Source organism: Lycium barbarum, chromosome 10 (genome assembly GCF_019175385.1).
Source record: "Lycium barbarum isolate Lr01 chromosome 10, ASM1917538v2, whole genome shotgun sequence".
Classification (NCBI taxonomy): Eukaryota; Viridiplantae; Streptophyta; class Magnoliopsida; order Solanales; family Solanaceae; genus Lycium; species Lycium barbarum.
This window is the reverse complement of record NC_083346.1, coordinates 38,216,484-38,230,414: the sequence shown is the minus strand read 5'-3', so window position 1 is coordinate 38,230,414 and position 13,931 is coordinate 38,216,484. Positions and strand designations below refer to the sequence as shown.

General features: G+C 36.4%; 1 protein-coding gene across 1 annotated transcript; it reads left to right on the top strand.

Moving 5' to 3' along the window:
• The first annotated feature begins 1,058 nt into the window (after positions 1-1,058).
• On the top strand, positions 1,059-1,616 carry LOC132612946 (uncharacterized). Its single transcript, XM_060327014.1, has one exon. The coding sequence runs from the start codon at positions 1,059-1,061 to the stop codon at positions 1,614-1,616; it is 558 nt and encodes a 185-aa protein (XP_060182997.1).
• Positions 1,617-13,931: the final 12,315 nt, after the last annotated feature.

Sequence of the window (13,931 nt, the reverse complement as noted above, 5' to 3'; positions counted from 1 at the left end):
CTAGGAATTTAGATTTTTCTTTAGTTTGACCTGATCCTTGAATTTACCACTTTTTCTATTCTAATTATGTGCAGGTGTTTGATTCGGTACAGAATTGAAGAATAAGAGGAAGACCTTTAAAATTCATGATCTAAAACAAGTCGAAAATATTTGTGTAACTATAAATCATTTTATTAAGAGTAAAATAAGAAGTTCAAAGTTAAATTGTTAATAGATTTTAAAGATATCATTTTAAATTTTTTAAATTAACCTAAAAAGAGGAGTCTCACGTAAACTGAGACAAAGGGAGTACTTAAATTTTATTGGACTTTAAAATCCCTTTTTCCTCTTTTCCCCTTTTGATAGAGTACACAGTGAATGAATTAGGCTGAGTTATATTTACATTGTTTGGGCTACTTTTGTATTGGGCCCAATTTTATTTCTGCACACTTTGGGACCCGGCCGATGTCTGGATATTTTCTTTCTTTATTCCGTGTAAGTACAAATAGAACAATAAGTTCCCTTATCTAATTAACAAGTTCATTTTCCTATTTGCAAAATATCTCACACTTTATTTTTCTCTCTCTTCGTTCTTAACCGACCCAATTTCTATGGTTTCAATTCAATCAAAATCATCACAATTAGTCCAAATCAGTGTGTTAACATGGTATCAGAGCAAAGATCCGGTTGATCTTTGATAGTTTTTCCGCATTTTTCTTTCGATTCGATCTCAGTTGTTTTTCTTCCTTTGATTGTGGCAATTTGGAGTTTCTTTGGTGAAATTAGGGTTTCAAGTCGATTTTTTTTATTAGAAAAGGCTCTAATTCTTTCAAGTTTGTGAAGGATATACGGTAAATTCGTTCCTCTTTCTCTCTATTTTTGTTCGTAAGCTCGAATTTGGGGAAATTTCTGTGCCTAGCTAGTTGTATCCACGTTTTCAATGTATTTGCGATTTTTTACATTGTCTATAGTTGTTTCTAGAATTGCAACATCTGAATTTCATTGTGAACATAGTTTCTAGGATTTCCTTGCTTGTTTGAAGAATTTTGCTGTAGTTGAATAATTGTACTTTGAGAAATATGGCACCAGAACAGTCTCAATCACAAACTACTACACCTGCTACTGCTTCTGATAATATTGGCACTAGTTTCACAATAGATGCTTCCCATCCTTTGTATGTGCACCCTTCAGACAATCAGGGTATTATGTTGGTGCCAACTCCTTTCTCTGGGTTTGGTTATAACTCCTGGAAAAGGAATGTGCTTATTGCTTTGTCTGCTAAGAATAAAGCGGGTCTAGTTAATGGTAAAATATCCAAGCCTAGTGAAGACGCCCATTTATATGATTACTGGGTAGGAAACAATGATATGGTGTTTGTCTGGTTGAGCAATTCTTTGTCCAAAGATATTGCTGAGAGTGTTCTTCATTGTGAGACTGCAAGAGACATTTGGAAAGACATAGAAGAGAGGTATGGTCAGTCCAATGCTAGTAGGCATTACCAAATCCAAAGGGAAATTACTGAAGTCTCCCAATGTGATTCAGTTATTACTAGTTACTTTACCAGGCTTAGGAGACTTTGGGATGAACTTAGGACTACCTCTTTTGGCCCAGAATGCACTTGTGGGGTAGAACCATAATGCAGTGAGGGACAAAAAATTATCAAGTTCCTTACTGGGCTTAATGACTCCTATTAAAATGTGATGAGCAATATCCTCATGATCACTCCTGTCGCGACCTTAGGGAAGGCATAATTAATGCTCCTTCATGATGAGAAACAAAGGGAAATACAGTCACCAACACCTCATTTCCTTTCAGATTCAACTTCCTTAATTGCCAAAGTTAGTCCTAGTACATATGGTTCAACCTCTGGAAAGGCTGTCCTTAATTTTTGTGCTCCAACTTCTGGGAAGCCTGGTCCTAGCTCTTATGTTTCTAATTCTGGGGGTGTTTCTGGTACATATGCCTCAACTTGTGGGACTAAGTCTTACAGTCAAAGGGTTAATTTTGATCATAGAAAGCCAGAGCTGGTGTGCAAGTACTGCAAGAGGCTTGGTCCTTCAGTAGACAAATGCTATAGGTCACATGGGTTCCCTGCTGACTTCAAGTTCACAAAGAACAAGAACAGTGCAGCTTGTGTTCAAGTCAATGATGGTCAACTGACACCCAACTTCATCTGATAGCTTTTCATCCTCATTCTCTGCTGCTCATGGTTTCTCAAGGGAACAATACAGTCACCTCATGAATCTCTTCCAGTAGTCTCAAATCTCTGATTCTACCACAAATACTGCAAATGGTTCTGCTGCTATAACTGCCTTTGCAGGTATGGTTTGTAGTTTTGCTACATACACTGTGGCTTTATCTTGCGCATCTAAGTTGAAGGATAATAGTTGGATCATAGATTCCGGAGCTACAAACCATATGACACCACACAAAGATCTTCTTCACAATATAGAACCACTTCCTTTCCCTTATCTTGCCACCCTTCCTAATGGTTACAAAGTCAAGGTCAATTGCACTGGGTCCTTATTATTGTGCAGTGACCTTGTACTGTGTAATGTCCTACTTATTCCTTCATTCCAATTCAATTTAATCTCTATTCCTCAACTTGTTGATAAGTTTAGTTGTTCTGTATTTTTTAACAATGCTCTTTGTTCCATACAGGCCCCTTCTCTGAAAAGGCCCTTGGAAGTTGGTAGAGCAGCAAATGGGTTGTATATTTTCCAATCTCATCCTACAAGTTCCTTATCCATCTCTCATTCTGTAAATACCATGTCTGCTGTTAATGCTAGTACTTCTTGTGATTACAGTGCTTGTACCACTTCTTGTAATCATGTTTCTTCAATAAATAAAGCATATTTGTTTTGGCACCAAAGATTAGGACACATGTCATTTCATAGAATGAACTCTATTTCCTACTTGTCAGATAAAATTTCTAATAAGCAATCTTTTATATGTCCTGCTTGTCCTTTTGGAAAGACAACAAAGACTCCCATTTTCTGATAGTTCAATTAAGACTAATCATTGCTTTCAATTAATTCAAATTGACCTATGGTGTCTACATCACACAAAAACTTATAATGGTTTTAGGTACTTTCTAACCATTGTAGATGATTACTCATTTTGACAACAAGGCTACAAGTTTCATTGTAATCCACCCCCTCTTTCTGAGAATCACCTCTAACAACCAACCTAGCTTTGAATCTCTCAATAGTGCTATCAAATTTTTGTTTGCTTTTGTAAACCCATTTGCAAGGTATAGCTTTCTTGCCAGGGGGTAGAGGGACAATATCCCAGGTCTGATTTGCATAAAATGCCTTGAATTCTAGGTCCATAGCAGCCTGCCAGGCAGGGTTGGAGGCAGCTTATTGGTAGTATTGTGGCTCATGTATGTGCAACTCAGATGAGGAAAAAGTACGATCAATAGGGACAGTAGGGGAAACTGAAGAACAAATGAAATCATGAAGGTACTTAGGAGTAGTTTTAGGTCTGGAAGAAGCCCTTGTGGAAACAGAAGTTGGAGGAGGAACTGGAATATGAGAAGATGGTTGAGAGGATGAAGGTGGTTGTGTGGAGGGTGAAGTTTGTGGTACAGAAGGTGTTGTGGGTGAAGGAGAAGAGGAGATTGAAGGAGAGGATGGGTTTGGAGAAGTAGAAGAGAGAGGAGAAGGATTATCTACAAAATCAGAGGAGAAGACTGGAAAGGAAGAAGTAGGGGAAGAGGAGTGGTATGGAAAAACATGTTCATGAAACACAACATCCCTAAAATAAAGACAGAGTGTGTGTTTAGATTGAGAAGTTTGTATCTTTTCTTCCCAATTGGGTAACCTAAGAATACACAAGATGTAGCCTTAGGCTGAAACTTGTCTTTATTTACTTTTGGGAAAGTTGCATAACAGAGGCAATCAAAGGCTCTTAAGTTGAAATAAGGAGGAGAATGTCCATGAAGTTTTTCATAAGGGGAAATGTTGTTTAAAACAAAAGAAGGGAATTTGTTGATAAGATATGTGGCTGTAAGGACATACTCACCCCAGTACTTGGTGGGAAGTTTAGACTGAAAGAGGAGAGCTATTGAGGTTTCTAACAAGTGTTTATGTTTCCTCTCAACAACTCTATTTTGCTGTGGAGTGTGAGGAATGGTGGTCTGGTGTATTACACTAAAACTTTCAGCCCTGTATCAAATGCCTTCTCACTGTTGCATTAAGAATAATTGGGTTGTCCACCAACTAGATGTCAACAATGCATTCCTTCATGGTGATCTCCATGAGGAAGTTTACATGAAAATTCGCCAAGGTTTGTCTGTTCAGTCCAACAATTATGATCCTCCTTTAGCTTGTAGATTAAAGAAATCCCTCTATGGACTCAAACAAACTTCACGGCAATGGTTTGCCAAGTTATTTGAATCTCTCCTAATTATGGGTTACACTGCTATCAAGAATGGCAGTTCACTTTTTTCCAAGATGCCTTCCTCCTCATCTGTATTGCTAGTTGTGTATGTTGATGATATTCTCCTAGTGGGAGATGATGATTCTGAAATTTCTGCCCTGAAGACCTTCTTGGATGCTCAATTTAAAATTAAGGATCTTGGTAATTTCCACTACTTTCTTGGTCTTGAAGTGTCCAAAGTTCCTCTTGGGTATGTGGTCAATCAGCACAAGTATCCATAGGATCTCCTTTCAGAATTCCATTGTGCTGAAGCCAAGCCTGTTTTGACTCCCTTTGATCCTCATCTGAAACTGTATGCTGATTCAGGGGAGCCCATCAGTGATCCTTCTTTGTATAGAAGACTTATTAGAAAGTTGAACTTTCTCCAACACACTAGACCTGACATTTCCTTTGCTGTGCAACATCTCAGCCAGTTCTTAGTCACCCCTAGGGTCCCACATATGGTTGCTAGCCTTCATGTTTTGCGATATCTACTTAATGACCCAGCACAGGGCATATTACTCTCTGGTTCTGCTGACTTTACTCTTCAGGCCTATGCTGACTGATTGGGCCACTTGTCCCACCTCAAGGAAATCTGTTACTAGTTTCTACATTGTTCTTGGTGGTTCACCCATCTCATGGAAGTCTAAAAAGTAGCCTACCATTTCCCTGTCTTCAGCTGAAGCTGAATATAGAGCTTTGAGGAAAGTAGTTGCTGAGATTGTATGGTTGGTCAGATTATTGGGTGATATAGGTTTGTCTATTTTCTCTCATGTTCCTGTCTTTTGTGATAGTCAGGTTTCTCTCCACATTGCGCTCAATCCTGTTTTCCATAAGCGTACTAAACATATAGAGGTCGATTGCTACTTGTCCGAGATGTTCTACATTCTGGGTTAATTTCACTTCACCATATTCCTATAGCTACGCAGCTTGCTGATTTACTCACCAAGGCCTTAACTGGTGTACCTCACCACAGGTTGTTGTCCATGCTGGGTGTTTACTCTCCCTCCAGCTTGAAGGGGGGGGGGGGTGATAGAGTACACAATGAATGAATTAGGCTGAATTGTATTTACATTGTTTGGCTACTTTTGTATTGGGCCCCAATTTTATTTCTGCACACTTTGGGACCCGACCCATGTCCGGATATTTTCTTTCTTTATTCCGTGTGAGTACAAATAGAACACTGAGTTCCATTATCTAATTAACAAGTTCATTTTCCCATTTACAAAATATCTCACACTTTATTTTTCTCTCTCTTCGTTCTTAACCGACCCAATTTCTATGGTTTCAATTCAATCGAAATCATCACAATTAGTCCATATCAGTGTGTTAACACCTTTTGGCCAATTTTAAGCTGTGTTACATTTGAATATGCTAATATCTATTAGAAGGGGGGAAAAGAAAAGAACTTCAACTAATTCGAAAACAAGTTGTTTTCCAATTTATTGACACTTACCTAGGAAATCCCAGTAATTCAGTGATATCCATTTAAGTTTTATTTGAATGTGTGTACTGAGTATTCTACGGATCTTATCTTATTTGTGGTTTAATCTTATCAGTTAAAGTAGTTTTTTCTTTTAATCAAACAAACCTCTTTCTAGTGGCGGGGACATGGCTGAATCAAACGTTTAACCATAAAGTAAATTTGAACTTTTTTCCTATTATGTACTCTTTCGTCCACTTTTACTTGTTCAATATATTAAAAATAGATGGTCTTAACTTTTAAGGGAGAATTTTTAAGTATTTCACATAGTTCAAGGAAAAATTTGGCTATTTGTCTTGATCATTGACATTTTTTTATATATAATATTGGGCTTAGATGAATTTAAATGGAGTAAAATAGTCAATGAGGATTTACACCATTATCGTTGCATGTAATTGAGGCGCAATTATTGTTATTGTTGTTGTCAGGGGCGGACCCACATGCAGCGCTCCGAGTGCTTGAGCACCCATTAACTTGGACGCGAACTAAATATTTTTATATAGGAATTCTTTAAAATTGTGATATATTGGCTGAATAGCACCGATGACTTGGGGTGGGTGCTTCGGGTTAGGGGTAAGCTGAAGGGGCTTACTCGGCAAAGCGTAAGGGTTCGAACCCATGTTTACACAATTTTTTAAGAGCTTCCCCCTATTTTTCTTACTTGACTTTTTCTTACACTCTGTTTAACATAAAATTTCTTATGTTCCTTTAGTTGTCCCCACTGACTTTTCCTACTTTTCTCCAAAATATATATTAACTATATAATAAGAGTGAGTCTATGGGACGACGAAGGGTATTCCGGTAATTTTATCCGGTCTAACTTTTTTTCTCCTTCTACGTACATTCTACACAGATCCTTTTCATTTTACATACATCCTACGCAGATCCTAGATTTTTTCTCACTCTAAAACCTCTGGAACTGTCCATCTTCGTCTTCACCCTCAATTCATGTCTCTGGAAGTATCCATCTTCGTCTTCACCTTTGAGGTATGCTTCTCCCTCTTGCCCTAATTTTCTTCAAATTTACCAATTTTACGGTTTAAATTCATTGTTATTGTCAGAATTTTCATGAACTCTCTCTTCAATGTTCTTTGGCTTTTTTTTTCTATTGTATTGCTGAGCTATTGTCTGCTGCTTCTTTCGATTTTCTGATGGGTTCTTTTGGTTGCTTCCTTTCTTCTTATTCTTTCTATTTGTCTGCTTCCCCTGCAAAGGCAGGGGAATTTGTGAGGTTGGTTCTTATGCGCTCTCACAAAGGCCTCCGCATTTTGCAGCCATGGCGAATTAGCCCCTTTTCTGATATAATTTTAGGCTAATCTGAGCCTCTTTTATGTATTATGGTTAGTTCTACAATGAGTGGTCCTTTTGTTTAGTTCTGTTCGTGTTCTTTCTTCTGTTTTTGAATAATCTATATATCTGTATGGAGATGAATAAACATCAGCACCTTGTATCTTAAACAATTTATTCCAAGATTTCTTGACACTATAGTCTTTCATTACCCATAACTTAAAACTATCCACTCCCCATGAGTATAAGTAGAATAACCACAAAGTCCTCCTCCAAATACTGAGATTGATCTGAAATTGGGCTGTGATGATGATTTGCTTCTTTCTAGGCTATAATCTACTTCACCGCATTGAGAAAATATGCCCCGTATCTTGGCAGGGCGACTCGGTATAACATCCATTTGCGAACCGGTGTCTGTAGCCATGGCGATGTTGCTTTCTCTTTGCTTGTTTGTAGAATAGCAAAATCTGAGCCCTAAAGTGGACATATATGATTAGAAATGCTACTGGAAAGGACTGAACCTTCGACCTTGTGGTTAATAACCACACGCTCTAACCAACTGAGAAAGTTTTTCCATTGTATTGCTGAGCTATTCTCTGCTGCTTCTTTCGATTTTCTGGTGGGTTCTTTTGGTTGCTTCCTTTCTTCTTATTCTTTCTGTTTGTTTGCTTACCTTTCTGGTGGTGGGTTTGCTTCAAAATATCAAAAATTATAAAATTTTGAAATGACAAACCCGGTTGAAGAATACACTGTTTAATTTTTTAGTTGAGTTTTGGGACTAAATTTACTGCACTTGGAATTTGGTAATATATAAAGTAGGATCTTAGTTTTGATGTTGTTCCCATGAAACCATTGCTCTAAGCAGGACTATAATGAAAATATAGAGCTTTTGTTGACTCTGTTTTCTAATTTGGTTGCTCCATATCGTCGGAGAAATTTGATTTATCTTTATAATATATAACAATCTTGTGTTGAAAGTTATATCAAAGGCTTACAAAATTTTCTAAAACCAATCACACAGAAGTTCAAGATAACCACATGCTCTAACCAACTGAGAAATGATAAATAAATAAATCTATCACGGGGCTATATGATGAAATTCTTCTTAGAAAATGCAATGAAGCTTCCACATAATTTGAGCCGTAGCATGGAAGAGCGACCTGTTAGCGTCTATTGTAACATGCCAAAGGTTTGCAGCCATCACGGTGCTGAATCCGTGATGCCAATGATTTCTTCGTTAATCTAATCAATAGCTCCTTTTTGTAAGTATGTGTGTGTATGTACTGTGTCTGTTTCGGTCTCACTCTCTCTGTTATACTATCTTTTGCTCCGAACTCTCACCATCACTTATTTTATTATAAATTACAGGTTTTTGCTGTCTACAGTGGATGGAATTTCAACCCAGAATAAAGAATGAGGCCAACAGGGAGAAGGGATTTCTTGGAGGGTGGTTGCCCTCTCTGCTTGGCCTATGATTTCTCCATCTACCAAATCAACAACCCTCTTCAGAAAAAAACAGGCAAGTATGTTTGGTGATTCTGATAGTCGAGATACTATCTTTTTGAGCTTAAGCCTTGAGGCAATGTTTTTGGTCCAAAACATGCCCAGATCTAAAGGTTGCGTTTGTTTGATGAGAATTTTTTAACATGTCCAAATGGCTCCTAGAACTATGGAAAAGTTTCCATTTCTCGAAAAAGGTAATGATGATACTGCTAATCGCTGCTGATGTTCGGGGCATGGAGACAGGTGACAGGTGCTCTTGATTAGAGAAAGATCAGGGGGTGCTAATGATGCAGATAAAATATCTGATAAAATGTCCTCCAACAAAATAGTGCCTACTGCATCAGGAGATGGCTCTACAATAGTTGCTGATACCTTCAAATAATACATAGAGATGATATAGATATGCCAGATATGTTCTCTTACTTTCTTATACTACTTGAACCATAGGAAGCTGCTCTATTATTAGCTAAAGAAATAGATAAGGAGAAGCTTATTTTTCTGTTGTTGCATGTCTATGTCTTAGTTATTTGCTTTGCAACTTGAACTATTTTGATGCGTGATTTCCGTAGGAATGTGCAACCGTGGTAGTATCAATTATCCTCAAGTCCAACAGAAATTTCACCTTTAACTTCTATTTGCATACAAGCCCATTGTTTGTGGATCTCTTTTTCTTCTGAGATTAATTATGATTTGTGGGTCAATACTCAGGACATGTTTATGTCAAATAATAAAATGTATAATGCTAATTATTCTTGGTATAAAGAATGAAAATAAAGAACTGAAAAAGAATAAGAAAGACAACATTTAGACTACATGGGAGTAAGAACCTTTTATATTTACATGCTTGGACCATTTCGCATATTAGAATTGCATTGAGAGTTGATAAAAGTGCACATAAATCCTATGCTGAGAATTTTAAAAATTAATTGAACAGTGCCCGTGTCATAGTTCTTTCATGTTTTAAAAGGTAGAATAGGGGTGTGCTGCAATTTTGAAAAGCTGACAGACAAAAAGTGGAAGAACAATTCTTCCTTTAATAGTCTTCACATAAGCAATAAACAAGACACATCCTTATGACCGATTAGGCTCTTACTGGTACAATTTTGCAGGTGTGGGTTCCTTTAAGGTATCAGATATTCTCGATAATTTGACTTTTTCTTTTTGGAATTTCGGAAGATCCAAGTGACCAAATTAATGATGCTATTGAAAGGGTCCCAAGAGTTAAGTTTGTTGCTGGAGCTTTTGAGTACCCTCCGAGTTATAAGTCATTGTTGGATATTGTTTGTTGTGAAGTATGTTTATATTGTCTCTTGTCATCTTTATATTGTCTCTTGTCATCTGTTACTTTATTTCCTTTCCTCTATCTTATTTTGTTGAATTCTTTAACTAAACTTGAGAATTCAATAAAGAACTAGATTGAGGAACTCCAAATTGCTTAAAATGAAACTGAAAATCCTCTCAAGGAAGAGCAAACTGAATATAGAGGTTCACATCTTCTTTTAGATTAGACTTCTGGTTGCTCTTAGTTTCATGAGAAACATTACGAATTCATTATCTGCTGCAAGATAAAAGTCAATTACAGTTACATGCTCTTTTCTTTGCATTTAGTTAGAGCTGCATGTTCTTTTTATGCTTTGTACCTACCATTAGATTTGGACATGGATTTGAGTAATGTCCTCTAGCTGTATTGCAGAACACAACTGAATTTGTTATCAGTTACAACTACCAAAATTATGTTGGTCCACCTATAATTCACTATTTCTGTCTTTCTAGCAAGCACACTGTATAACTTTGTTCCCCAAACAAATATAATATACAACGAACCATAATATGTTTTCTTTATTTTGATCTCATTAGTTTAACGTAAAACGCCCGTGCCTTGCACGGGCACGGGCTATCTAGTATATATATATATATATATAACTTTCTTTATTCACTTTTTGTTAATTTTTTTAAAATTGATTTTTCGTTAACATTTTTTATTATTGTGTTCGAGTAATTGTTTACGTTTTTTTTTAAACTTTTTTTAATGATTTTTTGTTAAATAATTTTATTATTGTGTTCACATAATTTTGCACTTCTATTTTATGGTTGGTAGACGGTAGCAACTTTATGGTAAAAGAACATAAGTACACACGACCTTAAAATTTTAGATCCGCCACTGGTTGTTGTTGCGGTGGTGTTGGTTGTTTCCCTACCTTATTTATGTGTGTCCCTAATTCATTCCGTAGTTTTCACTACTGAATTTGCTTGATTGAAATTGACAAGTTAAGAACTTGTATGTGGAAATCTCAATAGTTACTACATCATTATATGCCAAACCAAATTTCAATATATCAAACATTAATTCATATGGAATAAAGAATCATATGTGATGTCTTTAGACCTCGAAGTATGAATACAAATTACTCCCTCCATTTCATAATAAGTTGTGTTTTTAGCTTATGCACACCTCTTAAGAAATTGCTTACTCCTAGAAAATTATGTGTGTTTTTACTAATTTACCCCTAATTAATGCCTAGAAAAAGAAAATCTATTTAATGATTCTTGATTATAAATAAGGATAAGTTTGGAAGAATAAGATCAATTTCTTCTTGAAATCCTAAAACACCACTTACTTTGAAACACAATGAAAAGCCTAAAACACCACTTATTATGAAATGGAGATAGTAGTAAAAACAAAGAAATTGAAAATGAACTCTTCTCTGTTTTTATATTGATCATTGGTGATTTATTTTCTTTAAATAAAATTCAACCTTATTGGGGAAAGAAAGGTTTCTTCTATTCTGTTTGTTTCTGAACATTGGGACCGAAGAAGTTCCTTAATCCATGCTTCAATTCTCGACTCTCCATGGCGTATAATATTAATGCAGTAGTAATCAATAAATAGGAGTATAATAATACTCCCTCCGTCCCAAAATCAATGTCTTTTTAATTTTTTCACGATCATTAAGAAAAATAATAAATACGATATATAGTTTACTAAGTTACCCCTATTTATTAGATCTTTTTTTTTTTAAAACAAATCGAGCAATATTAAAGGTGACTACTTTTTTAATGTGGAGGACGTAATTGGAATCACTTGTCAACATTGATCTTGAATTCCTAAAGTGATACTCCATCGGTTCACTTTTATTTGTCCAGTATTCTAAAAATAGATTTTTACTTTTACTTGTCACTTTTAGCATATCAAGAAAAGACAATTTTTATTTTTTCCTGTTTTACCCATAGTATTAATTACTCACTTCAAATCATTTTTCAAATCCAATAAAAATATGCACTAATTAATATGGTACATTGGTAAATTATGCACTTCATTTATTATTTCTTAAACAGTGTGAAAAGTTCAAAGTGGACAAGTAAAAGTGAACGGAGGGAGTACTTATTTTGGGACAAATTCTTTAAGCTAAGCGACCCTTATTTTGGTACGGAGGGAGTAATATAGATTTAGAATGTTAACGCATTCAAATTTTTATTCTAACGCATTCATTGTTTACTCCGAATATGGATAATCAATTAAATTTATGAGTAGTTATAGGATGTGTGGTTAAGCCTCAATCTATTTGATGGGAAAAAGATATGTATGGAAATGATATGAAGAGAGCAATAGTGACCAGAGATCCGCAATAGATTTATGTGTCAACTAATATATGAGTATTACTTGATTGAATAAATTTAAGAGATGAACACAATAAATTTGGACCGAAATCAGATATTTGGGAGAGAGAAAGAGTTTATATATTTTTTGTTATTACAAGAGTTCTTGATATGAGGGAGCCAACCCCTCAAAAGTGGGCAATGACCCTTATTTATAGTGTTGCTTCATACAATATGAGAAACTAAAAAATAAAGAAAAACTCTTAAATGAATTAGGTTGGGTTAGGTTGGCCGTACGGTCTGACACCCGTACGATTGGCAGTTGAACATGGCAGGACGCTATCGACGCGTGGCAGTCGCGCAATGAATCTCCCGGACCAACGGCCACGATCAAACGGACTAACGGCCACAATCAAACGGAGGAACGGTCTTGATCAAATGGAGGAACGACCTTGATCAAACGAAGGAACGACCATGATCAACTCGGCTATGAGAAAACCCGGACCAAATAATGTCCTTCCCTCTCTTCCTTCGGTCTCTGGTCTTACCGGTTTAACACACATCCGATTTTTACAATATACAGATAGTCCCCGCACTTTCCGGACCGTAGTTTTATCGGAGTAACGGGAAGTGGATGAATCAAGAAATCGACGTCTCAATTTATCCGTAGTTATCTTTCCATTTTGGCGGGAACAGTTGCGTCACGTCCCTCTATCATCGGCTACGTGTCTCATCTCGGATGGCTAGCTCTGACAACCGCCATAACGCACGTCGCTTCAAGTCGTTTCTCATTAATTATGGGACACGTGGCATCCCCCGGTTGGCTGGGGTTTGTAACCGCCCCGTTTTCATGCCTATATAACGTCCCTTACTTCCTCATTTGAACACTTTCACCTCTTCCAACTTACTTCTTCTCTGCTTTCAGTTCTTCACTTGTTATCTTTCAATTCACATTTAGTTCTCATTTCTTGTTGATTCGCTGCTCATAGTACGTAAAAAGGGGAACGATTCTGCCAACTTCTCCACTTTAACCATTTTTGTTGAGTAGGCTGCTGCTTCTTCCTCTTGTTTTCTACCATTTTGAATTTTCTGTCTGTTCTCTTACTCCCCTTTTTAACTTCTCTTTCGAATTTTTCCTAATCTTTCTTCGTAATCTCCAAACGCACACGCAAGTATACGTGGTCGTACAAGTAATATAGACTGTTAAGTCCAGATATCGATCCCACAGAGACTTAGATTCTACTGTCAAACTAATTCATATTCGAATGAAACTATTCAAGAAAGTGAAAATCAAGATTGTTTGTTGTACTAAACTAAAACTTGAAAAGTAAACAATTTATGATGGGTGTTTTTATGACTGGGACTACGTCGACAAGGACTGTAAGAATTATCAGATGAGAGAAAGATCTAGGGTTATTTAGCTACTCATGATTCGATCATAGACAAAAGAAGCCATGAATAAACTAGGGTTGAAAAAGATGAAAAATAAAATAACCTAGAGAGAGAAAAAGGAGAACGGTGGCTTACAAATCCTTGAATAATCCCCGAATACCGTTCTCAGCTATAAAAACGTCTATATATAGGCTAGGGTAAAAATAATAAATAAGGAATCCAAATCCTAATCTAATCGGGAAAACGTCTGCAGAGTCCCGCTTTCCTT